Source organism: Pan troglodytes, chromosome 23 (genome assembly GCF_028858775.2).
Source record: "Pan troglodytes isolate AG18354 chromosome 23, NHGRI_mPanTro3-v2.0_pri, whole genome shotgun sequence".
Classification (NCBI taxonomy): domain Eukaryota; kingdom Metazoa; phylum Chordata; class Mammalia; order Primates; family Hominidae; genus Pan; species Pan troglodytes.
Window position 1 is genome coordinate 30,244,278 of NC_086016.1, and position 18,745 is coordinate 30,263,022.

Below are 18,745 nucleotides of genomic sequence, written 5' to 3' on the forward strand. Positions count from 1 at the left end.
GCTTTGTATACCTCTGGTCTAATGTCTAACCTAGTTTATTATGGTCATTTATAATTTCAATCTCAGAGGGCAGTCTTACTTCCAAGTTCTTGGGAGTTACCACCCTGTCAACCCCTGTAATTGCCAAACTGTTGCCTGGGTTGTTAAGGACGGGGATACTTCAGGATGCACAGCAGTCACAGGATAAATAAGAGAAGCACGTGTGCAAGTGGCTAAAGCCTGTTCCTACTTCATAAAAACAGAAGCTAGAAATGAAATTCTTATATTTGGCTACTTTCTCAAAATATGATATTAATTTTGAAAATTAAAAACAGAACAAGCACTGGCCTGGAAGTCTGGGTGAGATGTAGACTGTTTTGATCCTGGCTCTGACACTAACTTGGCTGTCAGCAAGTCCTATTTCAGTGTTAACTTCTGTTAAATGAAGGGGTTGGACTAGATGACTACTACAGCCCCTTCCAACATTGACATTAAATTATTCAATAATCATTTTTCACCTAAGAACTCTTTCTTCCCCAACTTAATAAGCACCCCAAAGATCAGTCCAGCTGCTGGCAGCAACCACCGCATACTTGGGAATTTGGGTGAAGCATCTCTAAATAAATCACAGAATTACCTAAGGATTTTCATGATTACAAATGAAATCATTCAGGAGATGAGCAGAGATTCTTGGGACCTGATACAAGCTAACATAGCAGATTCTCTGACACACAGATCTTCCGAACCCTTGGTAATCACTGGATGGAGAACAGAGATGCCTGGGAAATCTGGTTACAACCCAGCTCTAAGATACCCTCTTCCTTTGATTTCCCCTAGAAGCAGGGTGCTTGTAGAAATTATTTTTTTCATATGTAAAATAGTCAATCATTATGATAAAATGTTTCCATAAGCTTATACCTTTTACGACCTTTGCAAAAAGCAGTTCCCTTATCTATTCTTCATATTTGAGAGTTCAGCTCCTTTCACCTCACCCCTCAGGCTCACAGATCTGTGCACATATCCTGTCACTGGTACTAAATTACTCTCTCAAATAGGCGTTCAGCTACAGTACAAACAAACTCATTATAATTTGTTTATAACAAAAAATAATCTCGGTTTTAATTGGCTGGTATGTTAAATTCAAAGCTATGTTTATGTTTAAACAGTTTACAAATCCTGCTTACAGAATGGGCATGTCTGATGAGGCCCTTCCCCATCTGATGGAAAATCACCAAAAAGAATAAAGACAGACCACTGAGGGGCTTACACTCCAGAGACGCATACTTGTTTCTGCTGCAGCAGCTGTGAACAGACTGAGTGCAACTACATGAATTCCAAAAGATTTCTTCTGTTAGCTCAAATAGGATGTTTACAAAAAATAATACCCTGAGATTTATCTGAAAATGGACTTGGGGATGTTTTACTACCTACCTTGAGTAGTGAGACTCCACCCCCAGGGCCTCCCGGACACTGGCAATGTGCTGCTCCAGGGCTGAGCCGGTTGCTGTTGGAAGGGTTGCACTGCTGCTGGCCTGGAAGTCACTTGAGTTTTCCACTGTGTTCTCACCCAGGTAGTGTTCATGAAACTTCACAATTCCTGAAGCAAAACAGGCACAGCCAACATTATACACAATTAGGGTCAGAGAAAGGAGAAGTTGAAGGCAGGGGACAGGAATGCCAATGGTATGTGACTTCTTTGACAAGCATGCCATCCTGCAAACCCTGTGAAAAAATCCTGAAATCCAAGGTCTCAAGAGGGCTTTCTCTATTTCGGTCAGTATCCTTTTCACAGCTTTTACCATTAGGTGTGGGGCTTGAAACCAGGGAATTCAAGATACAGCCTCAGAAGCTCCTGGAATTATGACTACTTCATATGTGTTTCAAAACAGATGCTTCTTAGAAGCACCAACTAGGGAAGTCTCCTTTCAGGAATAGTGCATGAGTATGCCAAGATATATTCCTTATAGAAATTGAAATCCCAAAGAAAAATATAACTGGCCAAGTGGAAATTGTGTTCCAACAGAGCTTTCATTTCACAAAAGCAAATTATAATAAATATGTAGTATAAAGGCCAGATAAAAACATTTTAAACCATTTTTAAATAAGACTAACTGGTCAATGGTCATTAATGAATTAAAGGAGCAAAAAATGATGGGTGCATGAAATTGAGGCAGTCCACAGTGGTTTTCTGGCGATAAATAGGATATATTCTCAAATGGTAATGAGGTGTGTCACCTCTGGAAAACGCCGGTCCTCTCTGATTGGATTAGCGCCCCCAGTGAAAGCTTCAGAGCCTCATTAAGAGCAAAAAGGAACGGAAAAAGAAACAATAGGAGCCTCATTATACATGGCTCATTATTACAGGAATTCAGATATACCACCTGTCAAATCATGTCCCCAAGATGTAACAACCACAGAGAGAAGGAGTTTGATACCTCCCAGTCATCAACTGTGTCCTCACGAGTATCAGTACCACTCTGGGAGCTGGGATCCACAAAGATTCCACTGTAGCCAACATTTATTAACCAAGTCACTGTAAAAATCACAATTTAAAACCTTTAGCATTAAAAAGGTCAGCGGTAAGAACATTCTTTGTGGAAAGCCCATAAAGAACATGGAACTAAAGGGAAAAAATTATTAAAAACAATGCCGAGGCATAGAATGTATACGCACAAATGCTCAGAGCCTAAAAGCATCTGGGAGCTGTCATCCAGCCATCATTTTTTTTTTTAAATCAAAGGCATAGAAACATAATCAAGAAAATCTTGTCAATTCTCGCTGGCAGTTAAAGTTTTTGAAACTGGCTTACAGATATTCAAGAAGCTCATTCTTTAAGATTACCAATTATAAGATCCACTTCCCCAGTCAATAAACTCTAATTGGATCTGGTGTGTCTCCAACTTGGTAAAGCCATCAGCATTTTATTATGCAAAAAATATGGCCCTAACAGCTAATTAGTGTTTCTGTATTTAGTGAAACTGTTACAGCCTGAACATTTAATGCTGATTTAATCAAAGGAGAGTTTTACTTCTGAAATAGATTTACAGCAGAACTGGTTAAAAATGGGTTCTGTTAAACTCAGAAATTTCAAGCATAAGACTTATTTATAACCTGTGATAGAGTTGCCATTATCATTTTAGTCTCTTTAACTTTGCCATGACAAAGGGTCACAATTATTAAACCATGTCTAGAAAGAATTCGTTAGGACTTGCAGTCATCACTTTATTAGCTAATGAACAACAGCTGCCTACACACAGGGCTGCTAGTGAAATTAATTCTTCTGCTTTTAGTCTTCCCTGATAAATGCTTCCACATTCAACAGTGAGGAGCAGCAATTTCTTGGGGGAATGAGAAAGCTGGGCTGTCTTATTAACTGAATGCCCCACCACGGCATATCCACTGCGGCTGAGGTTTTGCTAAAATCTGACATCAGTTCCTTAGTATGATCTATGATAATGCACCTATTCCACCTCTATTCATTAGACTTTCACAGGTCTAGTCTTCTAATTGCCCTGTTCCCACAGAAAGAGATCTTACCTGCCCCAGGAGCCAGGAGCCAGCTATACAGATAGCCTGCAGCCAGGGAATAGTAAAGCACTAGTCCCCTCTGGCCATTTACCATCTCTAAGACCTGATCAATAGTGACTGGGGAGTAGGGGTCGGAGTCTTGTTGTCCTGTTTGTCGTTCCACCAGAAGATCAGCAAATGCCCTTGTCCGTCCCCTTTCTGCCACAGCCAGGGCTTCATCATGATGGCCTAGGAGACAAAGAGATATGCCGAGGAGTCCATAGTGAGTGTGCTTACTTAGAGAGGCCTATCAGGGATGGCCATCAAATCCTGGGCAGAAACCTCACTGCCTCTACTCTCCAATATGTGACAGAATCTCAGTCACACTGCTTCAGATTCAATTCCCTGCCTCAGATGGTGGGTGCAGTGTCCTGCATGACTGATTCCACACTACCCTAAGCCATCAGACCTTCGCCTGTCTTGCAGCCAGCGCCACAAGAGAGCTGATCCAATTCAGTGCACTTGTCCTTAGCCCTGCTCCATCTCTGCTCCACCTCCTGAGTTGCTCCCTAACCTGGCTTTTTTTTTTTTTTGACCTCCTGCCTGGCTTCTGACACCAGGTTTATTGGTGTCACTTGGCTCTCTACGTGTCTTTTTTTTTTTTTTTTTTTTTTTTTTTTTTGAGACAGGGTCTCACTCTGTCTCCCAGGCTGGAATATACTGGCATGATCTCAGTTCACTGCAATCTCCACCCCCTGGGTTCAAGCGATTCTCCTGCCTCAACTTCCCAAGTAGCTGGGATTACAGGCACGGGCCACCATTCCTGGCTAATTTTCATATTTTTAGTAGAGACGGGGTTTCGCCATGTTGGCCAGGCTGGTCTCAAACTCCTGGCCTCAAGTGATCCACCCGCCTCAGCCTCACAAGCTGTCTATGCGTCTTCTGACTCTCTCTCCTCCCTCCATGCCGCCCCTCTATGCATAACATTGTCCAGCCTTATGCATTTCTCTCCAAATTATACCTCCATCCCTTTACGCATGCCAGTCCCTTTCCTGGGCATGCCCTTTTCCCTTTCACTGGCCTTGTCTCAAGAAGAGGGATGCTAACAGTTGTCCTGCCTATCGCAAAGGGCTATTTTAAAGATTAAATGAAGCACTACATGTAAAGATGACTGGCAGACCTACTTACATCACTACATGTATAACAGGTAGTAGTAATGTTGTTGGAGCTGATGTCTCATTCCATTCTGGGCTCCAACACACTTTTTTCCTTATCCCCATGGGCAAAGAGTTTAACCTCTCAGGTCTCTAGTTCTTTAAAATTGCTTCTCTATCTCAAGCTTTTCCCGTCTTTTAATCGAATTTTGAATCCCACTTTCCTTAAGGAACTGGTCTATAATCTAGTTTAAAAGCTAATGTACCAATCTGAAAGCACAAAAAATGTAAAGGAATTGTTTATAAGTGCTGAAGGAACACAATGCAGAGGATTTACTTTTGTCATAAATGTAAATATGGAAGAGTTACTATAACCAGAGTCCAAAGAAAGCAGACAGAAGCAGACCAGATGCTGCAGCTGTGACAGCACTTCAAGGATGCCTTGCTTCCTGCAGTTTGGGTATCAGAAGCAAGTGGAGATTTGTATGTGTGTATTTAAATGTCTCCTTTTACTCTATTAAGTTATTAACTGGAACAGTAGGAACAATTTCTGTGCACACGGGAAAATCGGCCCCTAGGTGCTAGACAGACTTAACACTGTGATTATAATAGATAATAAACTGTAATCTCAGGCAATGAACACATTTAATAGATAAATTTTTCAAGAGGAAATTTGAGTCCTTCCTATACATACAGCAAAAGACAGGTTATCGAAAAGGCCTCAAAATTCAAAGCCTTTGTTAGTTCCAATAAATATCTCCTGGGAAGAGGCAGATGACGGGGAGCTGGAAGGGACTGGCTGACTAGTTAAGGCCTGGGTGAAAGAAGATGCATGCTGCCCCAGTGTGATGGGGCACATAGGCTTGGGAGAATCATCACTGACTATGCCACAGCCTAGGAGGCAGACCCAGGTGGCAGAAACATTTATTAGACAGCAACCTTGAAAGATGTGTGGATGAGGAAATAGACAAGAGGCCAGGTGTCTTCTCAGGTACTTCCTCTTAGTCAGATGCTTGAACCACACGCTAGTGGTGAGAGGGAACCTAGGGAGGGAAACTGGTTCAAGCATCCCTGTCTCAAGGACACTTTCTCTGGCTCCCGGACCCACCAGACAAGAGACTTTGTTTCAGGCTGGGCGTCATGGTTCTCACCTGTGATCCCAGCCCTTTGGGAGGCCAAGGCAGGAGCATTGCCTGAGCCCAGGAGTTCGAGACCAGGCTGGGCAACATAGTGAGACCTCATCTCTATTTAAACTTTTTTTTTTTAAGAGACTTTATTTCCACAGCATCTGAGTTTATCCTAGTGCCAATCAGCACTGTACTGGACTCACTGACTTATGTCTCTCCACAAGCTAAGCTTCTTGGGGTCAGGAACCAGGACTTCTTGACTGTAACCCCCAGGGCAGGCACTCAGCACATGGTAGGAGCTCTACTAATCTTTGTTGAATAAATGAATGAATGTTCAATGACTGGTTGTAGTTGTGGCTTCACAGTCTGTTGTCACAACAAATCATATTTCTTCACTGCTGTCACTAAACAACTTGGACACATGGACGCGCACCCATGCGCACTAGTGCACACGTAAGCAAGGAGTAACCCCAGCTGTTCTCACCTAGGCTGACGAGCACCCGCTGCAAGGCCTGGTAGGATGATGTCTGCAGGTCAAAGAGGGAGAGTTTGTAGTCCGTGCTCAGCTGTGCCTCATGTCGGATTGTTTCAAACAAGGCTGATGCCCTATAAAGCTGCAAGGAGGGAGGAAGAACATCATCCATTCCCCAGAAACCAATGTCCAGCTGTTTACAGACTAGAGACAACTTTTGCTCTTATCTTTGTGCACAACCTAAATATTTTTTACAGATTTGAAAGGAAGAGTCTGATGTCCAGGTGTAAGGAAAAATGGATGTGTTGCGGTCAAGAATAGGCCAAGGCAGACATCCAGTCCAGCATGACTCAGTGAGTTTGGAGCACAGGTTCACAACTCCACTCATTATGTAACGACACCATGTGAGGCGCATTAGGTGATCACCCATGTGAGCTCGTGCTTAGCTCAGAGCCACTATTGTCTTTAAAAGGTATAATTACCCTGCTAACGCCATATATATGGCTTGTGCCCACAGCTCGTGCCTGGTCTCACTAGCGCCCAGAGTGAGTAAAGCCATGGTGAAACTGTCTACGCTTCCTCGAGTGTTTTTCCAGCTACCTGCCACTCGCCCACTGACTCCCCTCGGACCTCAGAACCTGACACCAGGTAGGTCCTTGTGGACCTAAAAAGGCATCAGATCATGCCCAGTAAATTACAGTTTATATAATCGATTTTTGACAGACAAGGGGATCTAAAAGACAGGAATTAGAGACTTACGGTCTTAAAGATATTAAAACAGATATTAATCCACCAAGTGCTGATTTTTATTAAAACAAAAAGCCTCTCCTCTTGTCATCAGGCAATCACAATTCACCACCCTCGTGCCTCATGGTGAGTAAGGATGGGAGTGAGAACAGGTATGGTGAAGGCATCCCGGAAATGGACGAGCCTGAGGGGAAGAGAGCGCCACACTCTCTGAAGGGCGATAGCTCTTTGCAGATGGTTCAGTGTCCCAGGCTCACATCATCACTGGGCAAGCTCCTCAAGGAGCCATGCCCACTCACATAGACACTCTGAGGACCAGACAATTGCCATTCCTAACGGAGACATTGTCCTGATGCTCTAACAGTCTCCTCCATCAGTGAGGCCATCAGACTTTTCTGACTCTGATATTTTCTTTTTTTTTCCCCCTCATGCCACACTGTCTAAGATGACTCTGATATTTACATGCTGGAAACTCAGTATCAAATTTTAAATTTATCCAAACTTCAGAATTCTAAGACTACTTGCTTCTCGGCCTTTTGGCTAAGATCAAGTACAGAATTCTAAGACTAAGAGACATAGACCCAGAGAGCGCTAAGAGAATGTGTTCCTAACTCTGCCACTAATTGGCTGTGTGACTTTTGGCAAGACTCAGAGACTCAATTTCTTCCTCTCTATAAAGAGGATAGTTTCTACCTCACAGGGTTATTTTAAGGATCAAATTCACTGAGCTATAATAAGTACTTTGAAAATTGCAAATCACAATATCAACACAGGTTTTACTTTTTATAACCAGGAAATTAGAGAATTAATCCTTTACATTGTCTTTAATCATTTTAAAAGTACAGTAAAACACCCTAACATTCTAGAACGCTATGGTGCAAATTCAGTCACATCTCTTCAACTCTTGTGAGCACCTCTGGATAGGAGTCTGGATGTCCTTATCCTTGCTCCCCTCTGTCTAGCACAATGTCCTCTGCAGTCACCACTCACATGCTCGCTATCTGGATGAGTGCGTGATCTTAGATGCAGCCATCTCACTACTACTCCAACCTAACAGAGGAGGCCTATAACTCGAGGGATCTTTCTGCTCTCCAGGGCCAGCATGACAAGGGACTTTCCTTCAACTACTTGCATATATGCAGAAATATGGCCTTATTGTAAAAGAGGGAGAGAGAGAAGTTATATCTATTAATATATCTAGAAACATGAAATTTAATTATGAATTTTTGTTTTACTTGTCATGAAATGAATATAATTTCATATCAATGTTTAATGGGGAGCACTAGCAGTTAATATAAAAATTCTTAAGAAATTGAGAAATCTATCACATGAGTGAGCAAAAATCTTTACTAATTGTTCAAATACTTCTGGGCTAGTACAGGTGGGAAATCATACACATTAGCCCAAGGGTAGAAGTCAGTGCCTCTTGTAAATGCCATCACTACTAGGACAGTAATCCTAAAGTCTCCCATGCTTCTGGAAACAAAAAATCCACTTCAGTCAGGGGTTCTGCTTACCTGGTGTTGGGCCTCCTCCAAGTTTCCACTAGCCCAAAGGGAGAGGCCAAGGCCATGGCGAATTTTTGCCTCATCTTCTCTTCGGCCCAGTTGCTCAGCTAACCTTAAACCTGAAACCAGACAGAGAAATTTAAGGAAACACAGAAGATGGATAATTCCACTATCCTAAGGAGTCCTGAAGGGTCATTTTACTTTTGTGTTTTTGTTTGTTTTGAGACAGGGTCTCACTCTGTTCCCCAGACTGGAGTGCAGTGGCAGCTCACTGCAGCCTGCACCTCCCCAGGCTCAGGTGATCTACCTCAGTCAGCCTCCGGAATACCTGGGACTACGGGCACGGGCCACCACAACCCGGCTGGCTTTTGTATTTTTTGGTACGGACAGGGTTTCACCATGTTGCCCAGGCTGGTCTCCAGCTCCTGATCCACCCACCTCAAGTGATCCACCCACCCCGGCCTCCTAAAGTGCTGGGATAGCACTGCTCCCACCCAATTTTGCTTCAGGTGTCTATAAAAGAATGTTAACAAGAGCCACTCAGGAGGCTGAGGCAGGAGGACTGCTTAAGCCCAGGAGTAAGAATCTAGCCTGGGCAACTTAGTGAGACCCATCTCTGTAAAAAAAAAAAAAAAAAAGAATACTAACAACACAGCTAGATAAAATGAGGACAAGAGCTGAATCAGCCAAGGTAGAATAAGCATTGTCTTCAAATTCTGTGTTGGTAGCAACATTTCCAGGATGTTCCAGGATGCCTCAGCAAGAGCCCAGGTGATGGCTATCAGCAGGAGACAGGTTTGCTGGGCAGGCAGAAACACTAAAACAAGTGAAACTTAACCTGGTCACCCTCCTAAATTTGAAATCCATAGCTTTTCAAAGGAAAACTCCTGGCTGATAAACTTATCTAACCTGATTCTTTGGCTGGCAAAGCTCTTCCTGATAGTTAAATACAGAAGGCAAAAGAATATTCTTCCTTTCTCACGTGCACAGCATCCAATGAGTGTTAATAGAAGATACATACGATGTTCTCCTGAAAGCAGAATATGAACACAGCCTGACCCTGCCTTCTGTTACTGATGTTACTGACACATTTCATGTCTAATCTATTTTCCTTTTCAGTCTAAGATTTTGATGTGCCTCAGCGGGGTTGCAAAACAAGTGCTATTATGAGGCAAAAGCCTTAAATGAAACCATCCTCATTCTAACAGCCTTCAGGCAGGCACCTGCAGTTTGGGTCACTTACCCACAGCAAGCTTCTGGGTTTCAGGACACCAGCAACCTTGAGGGCTTTGTGAGAGTCAAATCTGAAGGCAACCATTTATTGTATTGGTCACTAGGCAGTTCTCAGCATCACTTTGCCCTCATTATCCTGCTCACTGTACATAGAAGCTAGCTTGTGCAGAGACAGCATGAAGGCTCCCACCATACAACTGCACACACAAAAGAAGGACTTCCGTCTTTTAATCTAATTCAGGGTAGATGGAAGCCTGCCTCTGATCATGCTGGGCCTGTGCAATTTCAGGCTTTTGAAAAGGAACTGAGTCTGTTGAGACGGTAAGAAAAGTGACACTCAGGTTCAATGTCATAAATATACATTTCAAAATGCTGATAACTCAGAAAACTTAGAAACATTTTAAGTCATGTTATTGGATAGCAAAAATATTTGTAAATAATTCACATTTTTAAACATCTCACAGAATAGAAAAACATATGAAAGAAGATGGTTCTTGGGAGAAAACCAGAAGGATACCGACTGTTTAAACCTTCAATAAGCTAAACACATTAATTCTTCAATACAGATGTCCCTTCTAGGTCAAGATCTATGAGTCAGAAGTAAAATTCACTGAGACAACTCCTGCTTCGAAGCCATGTTCTATGAAAACAGGGACTTTGCTTTGTTCCTGCTATATCCTCAGCATGTAGGACTCTAGCTGAGGTTCAACAATGAAGAGTTAAAAGCCCACTGGATAGACATGGTATCTGTCCTGCCCCAGCTTCTCTCTGCTTCTGCCTCTTAGGAACCTGACTCACCCATCCAGCTCTCCTAGAACCTATAGTTTGTCAGGGACTGGTTCCAGGAAAGTCACCAAATTGATCCACGCTCCCTTTCTTCATTTGCAAGAAGAGGAAGGGCTGGGTGAGACCAGTGGTTTTATCCAGAGGTGTCTCCCTCCACAGCACCTGGAGAGCTTGTTTAAAAGGCTCAGACCAGGCCCCACCTGTGAGAGTCTATTGCACTGAAGCAGGGTGATGCTGATCTACAAGGCCCCACAGCCTCATCCCCTCAGAAAGCCAGGGGAGAGGGAGCAGTAGGGTGGTTTCCAGATAAACTAGTCCCTCCTTGCCAGAGGCTGCAGACCTAACTCAGAGCATTCGGAAAGCACCATCCAGGTGTCCTGCACTCACGAGAAGAGGCATTTGGTTTGGCCCACGAGGAAAGCCATCAGCTGCAGGCTCTCTAGTGGACACATCCACAAGACAGACACTGTAGAGATGCTACAAATTAGAGTTTTTAGATCTCTGCAAGACTTAAAAAATTACAGGAAACAATAAAAATGAACTTGAGAGTTTTCCACAAATATAGAATTGTGTTGCAATGTCTCAGGCAAACCAGCTGTTTCATGGAAATAGTATTTCAGGAAGTACAAAAGAACACAGCTGAAAAGTTGTCATATGACTGAATTTAATAGTTTTTACAAATTCAACTGAAAATTGCTCCTTGTCTGTTGGAATTTTACCACAGTCAAGTTTCAGGAAATTAGAAGCCAACATTCTCATTTAATGCATAGAGGCAGAGCCCCATGTGGATAGAAGCGGAGGTAGATAAGGTCTGGGAAGTGGCTTCCAGACTCTCTGTAACCTCTCAGACTGCAGGCCAGTGCAGTCCCTGGTCTGTTGCAAAGGAGACCAGCGAATCATCAGCTCTTTATCCACTCTCCTCTTTGCTTGCTGCTTCTCTCTCTCCTGGCTTCCCAGTGGGGGCTCAGGAGTAAAAGGGGGTAGGATGCCCAACCCTACTCTGCAACTGTAAAGTTAGAAACAACCTCAGAGAGGATCTTGTATGGTTTCTGGGTTGGAAAACTCGGGCTGGGCCCTACTCCTTGACTAACTGACTACATGATTAGGATTGAATCACTGTACTTCTCTGAGCCTCAGGTGATTCAACTGCAAAAATGGGAATAAAAAGATATACCTCACAAGACTATTGTGAGAATTGAATCAGCTTAAATAAACTTTATGTGCAAAGCCCCCTGGAAATGAGAGTTTTTGCTTGAAATCAGTAACCATTCCTTCTACCAGTGAGCTATCTGCCCTTTTTCCCTTCTAGGGTGAGAGGATCCAATATGCCTGTGTGAGAAGGACTTTCAAGAGCAGAAAGCCTCATCTCAATGTAAAGAGGTGGAGGGCAAATACATTGCTATGGGACTTCTGCTTTCGGAGGAAGGAAGCATCCAAGGTCCAACTGTGCAGCCTTCAGTTTCTAGGCCAGCCTGGAACAAGACCCTACTGTGGCACCAACCCAAGCACTGTAGGTGACAAATGCTGAGAAAGAAGCCTGGTTTACTGCTTGAGTGCCCTTCAGACTGATACTTCTGGATTAGACCTCAGCTGCCATGTCAGAACTGACTTCTATAAAGTTTTAATATAGTTAGTTTAGATATTCTCTAGAGGGACAACAGAGCCTGGAGCAGATGGGCATTTTCTTCTGATTCGAACCCTTATAATTTTTTAGATTACATCTTACTTGATTCATCTGTGCGAGAACGTGCTGCTCATTCCTCAGAGGGTTCTGAAAAGCAAGGAGGGTATCAGCTCCTTGGGCAGCTGGCGAGCAGTAGATGCTGTCACTGACAGAGTAAGACAATCTGGGTCCGAGAGAGCAGGGCAAGGTGCTATGGACAATGAAACACCTTAGTACTATCAACGGACACCTGGTGGGGACACCGTGATTCTGGAGTTGAACTGACAATGTGGCCTCTGAGACCCTTACTCCACACAGAGGTGGCCATTCAAACTGTGCATACTTCCCTCTGAGTCTTGAGTTCTGACTCTGAACTTGATTTCAAGTAGGCCAAGAGAACACAATGGGCCTTTTCACCTACCTTCCTGTAAGTACATGACTGCTTGGGAATAGTTCTGCAAGGCATGATGGGTCCTTCCAAGGCTACTATATGACACCGTCTTGGCCACCAAGTCATTCATCTGTGCAGCAATGCTCAAGTGCTGTTCTTGATAGACCACAGCCCTCTCGAAGGTGCCCAGGGATTCATAAGTCAGGCCCAGGTTCCCATAGGCTCGGCCCTGGCACGTGGGGTTGTTGGTTTCCTCTGCTATCTGTAGATCAAGCTGGTGGTACTGCAGGGCTGTGTCATACTCCCCCATCTGCTGGTAAACGCCCCCCAGGCCACAGGCTGCGTCACTCTCCAGGGCTCGGTCTTTCATATCTCTAGCAATGTTCAGCTGGCGTTCAAGGCAGGAAATGGCTTGTTCGTAATTCCCTAATTGGCTGTGCAGACTTCCCAGCTCTCCATAGGCCTGGGCTTTATTGAAGGCCTCCCCAAGTTCATGGGCAACCACGAGCCTCTTTTCAAAGCACACAAGGGCTTGCTGCAAGCTCCCCATTGCCCTGTGGGGATGTAGACAGAAAAGCAATGATATTATTTCGTGCAGGTGCAGACATGCTAAAGCCCCTGAGAAAATGAAAAGCATTTGTCACTGTCACTTACTATAGAAGCTCTTAACTCCTCTTCTAGCTAAAATCTATCATGTGCCCTTAGAGTGAGATGCAGAGGAATTTCATAATCTGGAAAGCAATTCAAAAGTCATCCCTTAGTGACCTTCCCAAGAGCTTGAGATTCAATGGGATATACACCCCAGAGGAAACATAAAATATATTAATAGGCACAATGATAGCAAGTGAACTGTTTGGTTCTTCAGGCCTCCCAATTTCCACTACCGCTTAGACTATGTTTTTGAAATCACTTTACAGTGGCTATAAATCTTTCACCCTGAGCTTCTCAGAGCACCCTGTGGGTGAAGATTTAGTTTGACCCTTGCCCTTCCTCCACTCCAGGAGCCCTAATCCCCTGCCTCTCTGGTGGGGCCATATATCCTGCAGACACAGGCACCTTCTTGGGTTCCCCACATTTAGGAGAAAGTATCACCTTGACCAACAGTGTGTCTTTTTGTGCTGCTAAGAGAAGACACGATAAGCGTGGAAAGAGCATGACCAAACCAGTTGTGTGGGGCACATGAATTAGTTCCCCTGAGCCTCCGATTCCGGTGATAATAAATCCCACATCCCACAGCAGATGATAATAGATATAGAGTAATACAAAACTGTTTAAACTATTAAGATATCTGTGCAAGGGACCTTGCACAGATGATGCATGCAACATAGTACATTTATGCATTCTCCTATTATCCGGTGGCTTTTCTGAGGAGCAACACAATGGGGTCTAAGTAATTGGTTAGGTGCAGATGTTGTATTAATAAACACATTCATATAATGTGGGAGGTATTCAGAAAAGATCAGTGAAAGTGACTCATTCACCTTCCCCATCCCTATTATCCTTCTCATTCTAATGTAGTCAAAAGGCACTGCATTTGGAGTCACAGAGCCCTGGGTTTAACTCTCAGCTGTCCCTTTTAAGCTGCATAATCTTAGGCATTAACTCAATTTCTCTGGGCTTTAGTTTCTTCGTCCATAACATAAGGGTAACAACATCAACTACTTAATTCAAACAGTTGTTGGAGGAATCAGATGAGATATGTACGAAAATGTTTCTAGTTAACAAACTGCCATGCAGACATGAAGTTGCCTTTACTGCCACAAATGCTCTTTCTGCAGAACTATAAACCACAATTGTCCTTGGTCATTTTTACCTGTGTCCATTTCCCAGGCCCCGGTAAGCCTTTGCTTGGTCTTGCATGCGATTCAGACTCTGCGCGACAGATAAATATTGTTCATAGTATTTGATAGCTTCCTCATAGTCACCCAGGGCTTCGTAGCAATCCCCCAGGTTGCCATAGGCCCGGCCCCTGTCGAGCACAGACTCATTTCCACTTAGCTGCTGCAGCATGGCCAATTGCTGCTCAAAGTAGCCAATGGCTTCTTCCATCACATTCATGTTCATCTTTGTGATGCCCATGTTGCCATAGACCTGGGCTTCCAGACTCGGATCCTTCAGCTTTTGCCCTAGATCCAGTTGCTCTTCATAACACTTGAATGCCATTGTGTATTTCCCAAGGGCCATGTAGACAGCAGCCAGGTGCCCATGAGCTCTGCACTCCCCTGGCAAGTCACTCAGCTCCTGATATACCTCCAGTTCCTGTGTGTGATAACCCAGGGCCTTGTCATACTTCTGGATCATTCGGTATGTAGTGCCCAGGGCTGCATATGCACTGGCTTCTAATCTTCTGTCCTTTACCTGGTGAGCTAAGCCCAGTTGCTGCTCATAGAATTTTATTGCACCATTTATATCTTTTTTACAGATGAATATATCGCCCAGGTTCCCTAGGGCTCGAAATTTAGCCTGGGAATTATTCAGAGACTGGGCTAGGGACAGTAGGTACTTCTGACACTCTTCAGCTTTACTGAAATTCAGCAGAGCCTTGAATGCTAGGCCCAAGTTGCAGTAGGCTTTTGCTTGGCTCAACTTGTCGTGAAGGTCTTTAGCCAGTGCCAGATCCTGTTCGTAGTACTTCACTGCCTCCTGATAGTTTCCAAGGCAGTAATGGGCATAGCCAAGATTGTGGCAGACCTTCCCTTCTCCTTCCATGTCTTGAAGGTCGGGAGCAAGCCGGAGGTACTGTTCATAATAGGGGGCAGCCTGGACATACTCTCCCCGAGAGCAGTGGAAATTGCCCAGGTTGCTGAGGGCCCGGGCCTCGCTCTGGATGTCTCGTAGCTCCCGGGCGATGTTCAAGTGGTTCTGATAGTGTTGCAGGGCCCGGTCATGGGCACCCAGGGCCTGGTAGGCCACGGCAAGGTTCCCATGTGTGGAGGCCTGTGAGGCGCGGTCATTCACTTCCATGGAGATCTGCAGCTCCTGCCGATGGTATTTGACCGCCTGGTCGTACATGCCCAGGGCATTGTAGGCATTGCCCATATTCCCATAGGCACGGCCCTGGGCAGCATAATCACTCAGCTCCTGGGCAATGCACAGGTGGGTCTTGTGGAGTTTCAGTGCAGTGTCATAATCACCTTTCATCTGGTGTATGATTCCTGAGAAAGAGAATAAAAGAACAGACTAAGACTGAAATAACTGATTTACAATGTAGAAAGAAATGTAATTTGCATCTCAATTTATAGTAAAATGCAATCCAGATGAATTAAAGAATTTAAAATAACAGAAGGTAGAATTAAATATTTATCAGCTCTCCACAGAGAGGATAGCTTAAGTTTCAAAGCAACAGAAAAAAACATTTACTGATTTTATTACAAAAATAAGAATGTTTGTACTACAAATACATATCTAAAATCAAAAGGCAAAACAATACTGGAAAATATATTAAACATAAATGAAAAAGTTCAATAGCCATTGTGTGTAAAGAGTTTATTTGGTTTGATTTTTTAAAAATGAAGATCCCAATTTACTAAAATAGGCGAAGACCTGTAAATGTTAGCAGACAACTCACACCCAAAGAAATACAAAGAGTAACCACAGGGGAAAATGCTAATTTCCTTTAATAATCAATGAAATGCAAAATAAAGCAACCCTGAAGTACCATGTTGCTTCGGCTAAATTAGCAACCAAAAAAATTAACCACAACTCCTACACTGATGAGATTGTCCTAAAATTGGTAAACACACCAACTGCTGGGGACATAAACTGGAACAACCTTTTTGCATAAGCAGCCTGGCAAGAACCACAAACGCGCTCCTACTCTGACCCAGCAATCTTACTCAAGGGAAAGTATCCTAAGAAAATAATCTGACAAACACAAAAGATTGCATAACAATACACGTAACAACCTTCAATGTGGCACTATACACTACTGGAAAATCAGAAACATCTTAAATGTGAAACACTGGGGGATTGTATAAGTACATTTTGGTATATCAACTCAATAGAGGATTATGCAGTCATTAAAAAGATAATTATGAAGTCTATGCTGAAAAATGGGAAACAATGTTCTTGTAATCATATTAACTGGTAAAATCAGGAAAAAATGCTGCATGCTCCCGTGACAGGAACTAGGAAAGTAAGTATGTCCATACACATGGACAAGCTCTTGACGGGGTTATACAAAAACAAAAATAGTTGCCTTGTTAGGTAGTGGAATTTCAGTAATTTTTGTTCTAAAATCTCTTGTAATTCTGCTATACTGCTTTTACAATCAACAATAACAGTGCTCCAAACAAACCTCATGAACCATATTATAGCTGCTAAGCTATTGTTTTAACAAGCAGTTTAAAAAAATGAGTTATATCATACATAACTATAAAGTGGTTTCAAATGAGGGATAGCATAATGGTAACTTGGGAGCTGGCTTTAAGGAGAGCTTCGTCCATCCCAGTTGGGGCTAGAGTGAGGGCCACCACTAGAAAAGGTGGAGAGAAGCTAGTATGCAAACAGGTTTCTCCTTGCCTTTGGTTTTGAACATGCTTTTCCATGCATCAGTCTGTGAGCTTTCCAGTGGTGACTAAAACCTACAGAAGCCCCAAAAGTCAAAAATGCCAAGATGTGTTCTGTTAAAACATCTGAACTAAAAATAGATGCTCTGAGAAAGAAAGCTGTGAAAACCTAGCCTCCCCAATTTGTGTATCTCTCTGACACTCTTTATTCATTCATTCACTTATCCAGCAGACATTAGCTGGGCATTTATTGTATCAGAACTTGTGGTGGGCAGCAGGGGTAGAAAGAAGAATGAGGACAGAAGTCTCTGCCCCCAGAGAGCACACTGGGTGAAAAGGCAGACAGTATGCATGATCAAGGCTGAAGTCAGGGCAGGGCAGGAGCTGGGGCTGCAGTGCAGGGTGAGTCTGTGGGGACCACTCTGCTGGTCCTGACTCCTCCCTTGCATGCTGTGGAGATCTGCCCTGCCACAAGAGTCACATCTACTCCTGGGACCCAGCCATCTCTTTGACTTAACTGGACTTAGGGTAAATCGTTTAGTGTTTTTGAGTTTTATGTAGTTCATCTATAGTTCATATATTTTCTCATCTATAAAATGAGAAAAACAATAAACGTAACACCAACCTTAGGAGGTGATAGTGAGGATGAAATGAAATAATGTATGTGCAAGAGCACTGTAAAACTGCAGAGTGAAATTGCAATATTAGTTATTGAAATTATTCCCTTCCAGGAAAGGAAATTCTTGAGGTGCTGGAAATTAAATAAGCCATGGTAATTCTTCTGTATATTTTTTATGAGTAAAATATTTCATAATTTAAAAATAACTACATAAATCATGGTACATTTATACAATGGAATGAACATGGTGACATTAAAAATGGTGAGGGGCTGGGTGTGGTGGCTCACACCTATAACCCGGCACTTTGGAAGGCTGAGGCAAGAGGATAGCTTGAGCTTAGAGTTCAAGAGAAGCTTGGGTAACATAACAAGACCTTGTCTCTACCAAAAATTAAAAAATTAGCTGGGCATGGTGGTGTGAGCCTGTAGTCCCAGCTACTTGGGAGGCTGAGGTAGGAGGATCATTTGAGCTCAGAAGTTCGAGGCTGCAGTAGGCCATGATCACACCACTGCTCTCCAGCCTGGGTGACAGAGTGAGACCCTGCCTTTAAAAAAAAAAAAAAAAAAAAAAAAAAGTTAAGTTTATTGACATAGGAAGAAATTTACAATATATTAAGGGGATATATGATTCCAAAACAGTACATTTTAATGCATACTTTAGTAGCATTGTGTATAGACATACATGTTTATATTTAAACATATAGCATAAAATGTATTTAAAGGTTAAGAGTAGTAATATTTGGGTGGTAGAATTGTAGTTTTTTTTTCTTTTTACTTACATGTATTTTAATTTTTTTTCTATGACGAACATATAACCCTTGGTTTAAAAACAGTATTTTTGGACTCCAATCCAGAAAGAAAGTAACATTCCTGGGGACTGGGTCTGGTCACTTCCCTGGGTTAGAGATGTCACCAGGATCCTTGCTGGAAGGATCAGAGTTTTTCCGAATCTGTCTCAAGGTTAGAAAATCAAAGCTTCCCGAGAGGAAATAATACCTTAGCATCACCTACAACCCTCTTAATGCTGAAAAATTATTAGTGACAGAAACGT

The 18,745-nt window shown here is 43.1% G+C and overlaps 1 protein-coding gene across 6 annotated transcripts in view; it reads right to left on the bottom strand.

The window, feature by feature from the left end:
• Positions 1 to 18,745, bottom strand: part of TTC28 (tetratricopeptide repeat domain 28) — a 700,618-nt gene that overhangs the window by 110,664 nt on the left and 571,209 nt on the right. For all 6 annotated transcript variants that reach the window (XM_009438072.5, XM_001172489.6, XM_054675651.2 and 3 more), the window contains 6 exons: positions 14,381 to 15,722; positions 12,598 to 13,121; positions 8,504 to 8,613; positions 6,252 to 6,381; positions 3,517 to 3,735; positions 1,411 to 1,576 (listed from right to left, as the gene is read on the bottom strand). In XM_009438072.5, the coding sequence (XP_009436347.1) occupies positions 1,411 to 1,576; positions 3,517 to 3,735; positions 6,252 to 6,381; positions 8,504 to 8,613; positions 12,598 to 13,121; positions 14,381 to 15,722 (2,491 nt within the window). The remainder of the gene's footprint in view (positions 1 to 1,410; positions 1,577 to 3,516; positions 3,736 to 6,251; positions 6,382 to 8,503; positions 8,614 to 12,597; positions 13,122 to 14,380; positions 15,723 to 18,745) is intronic.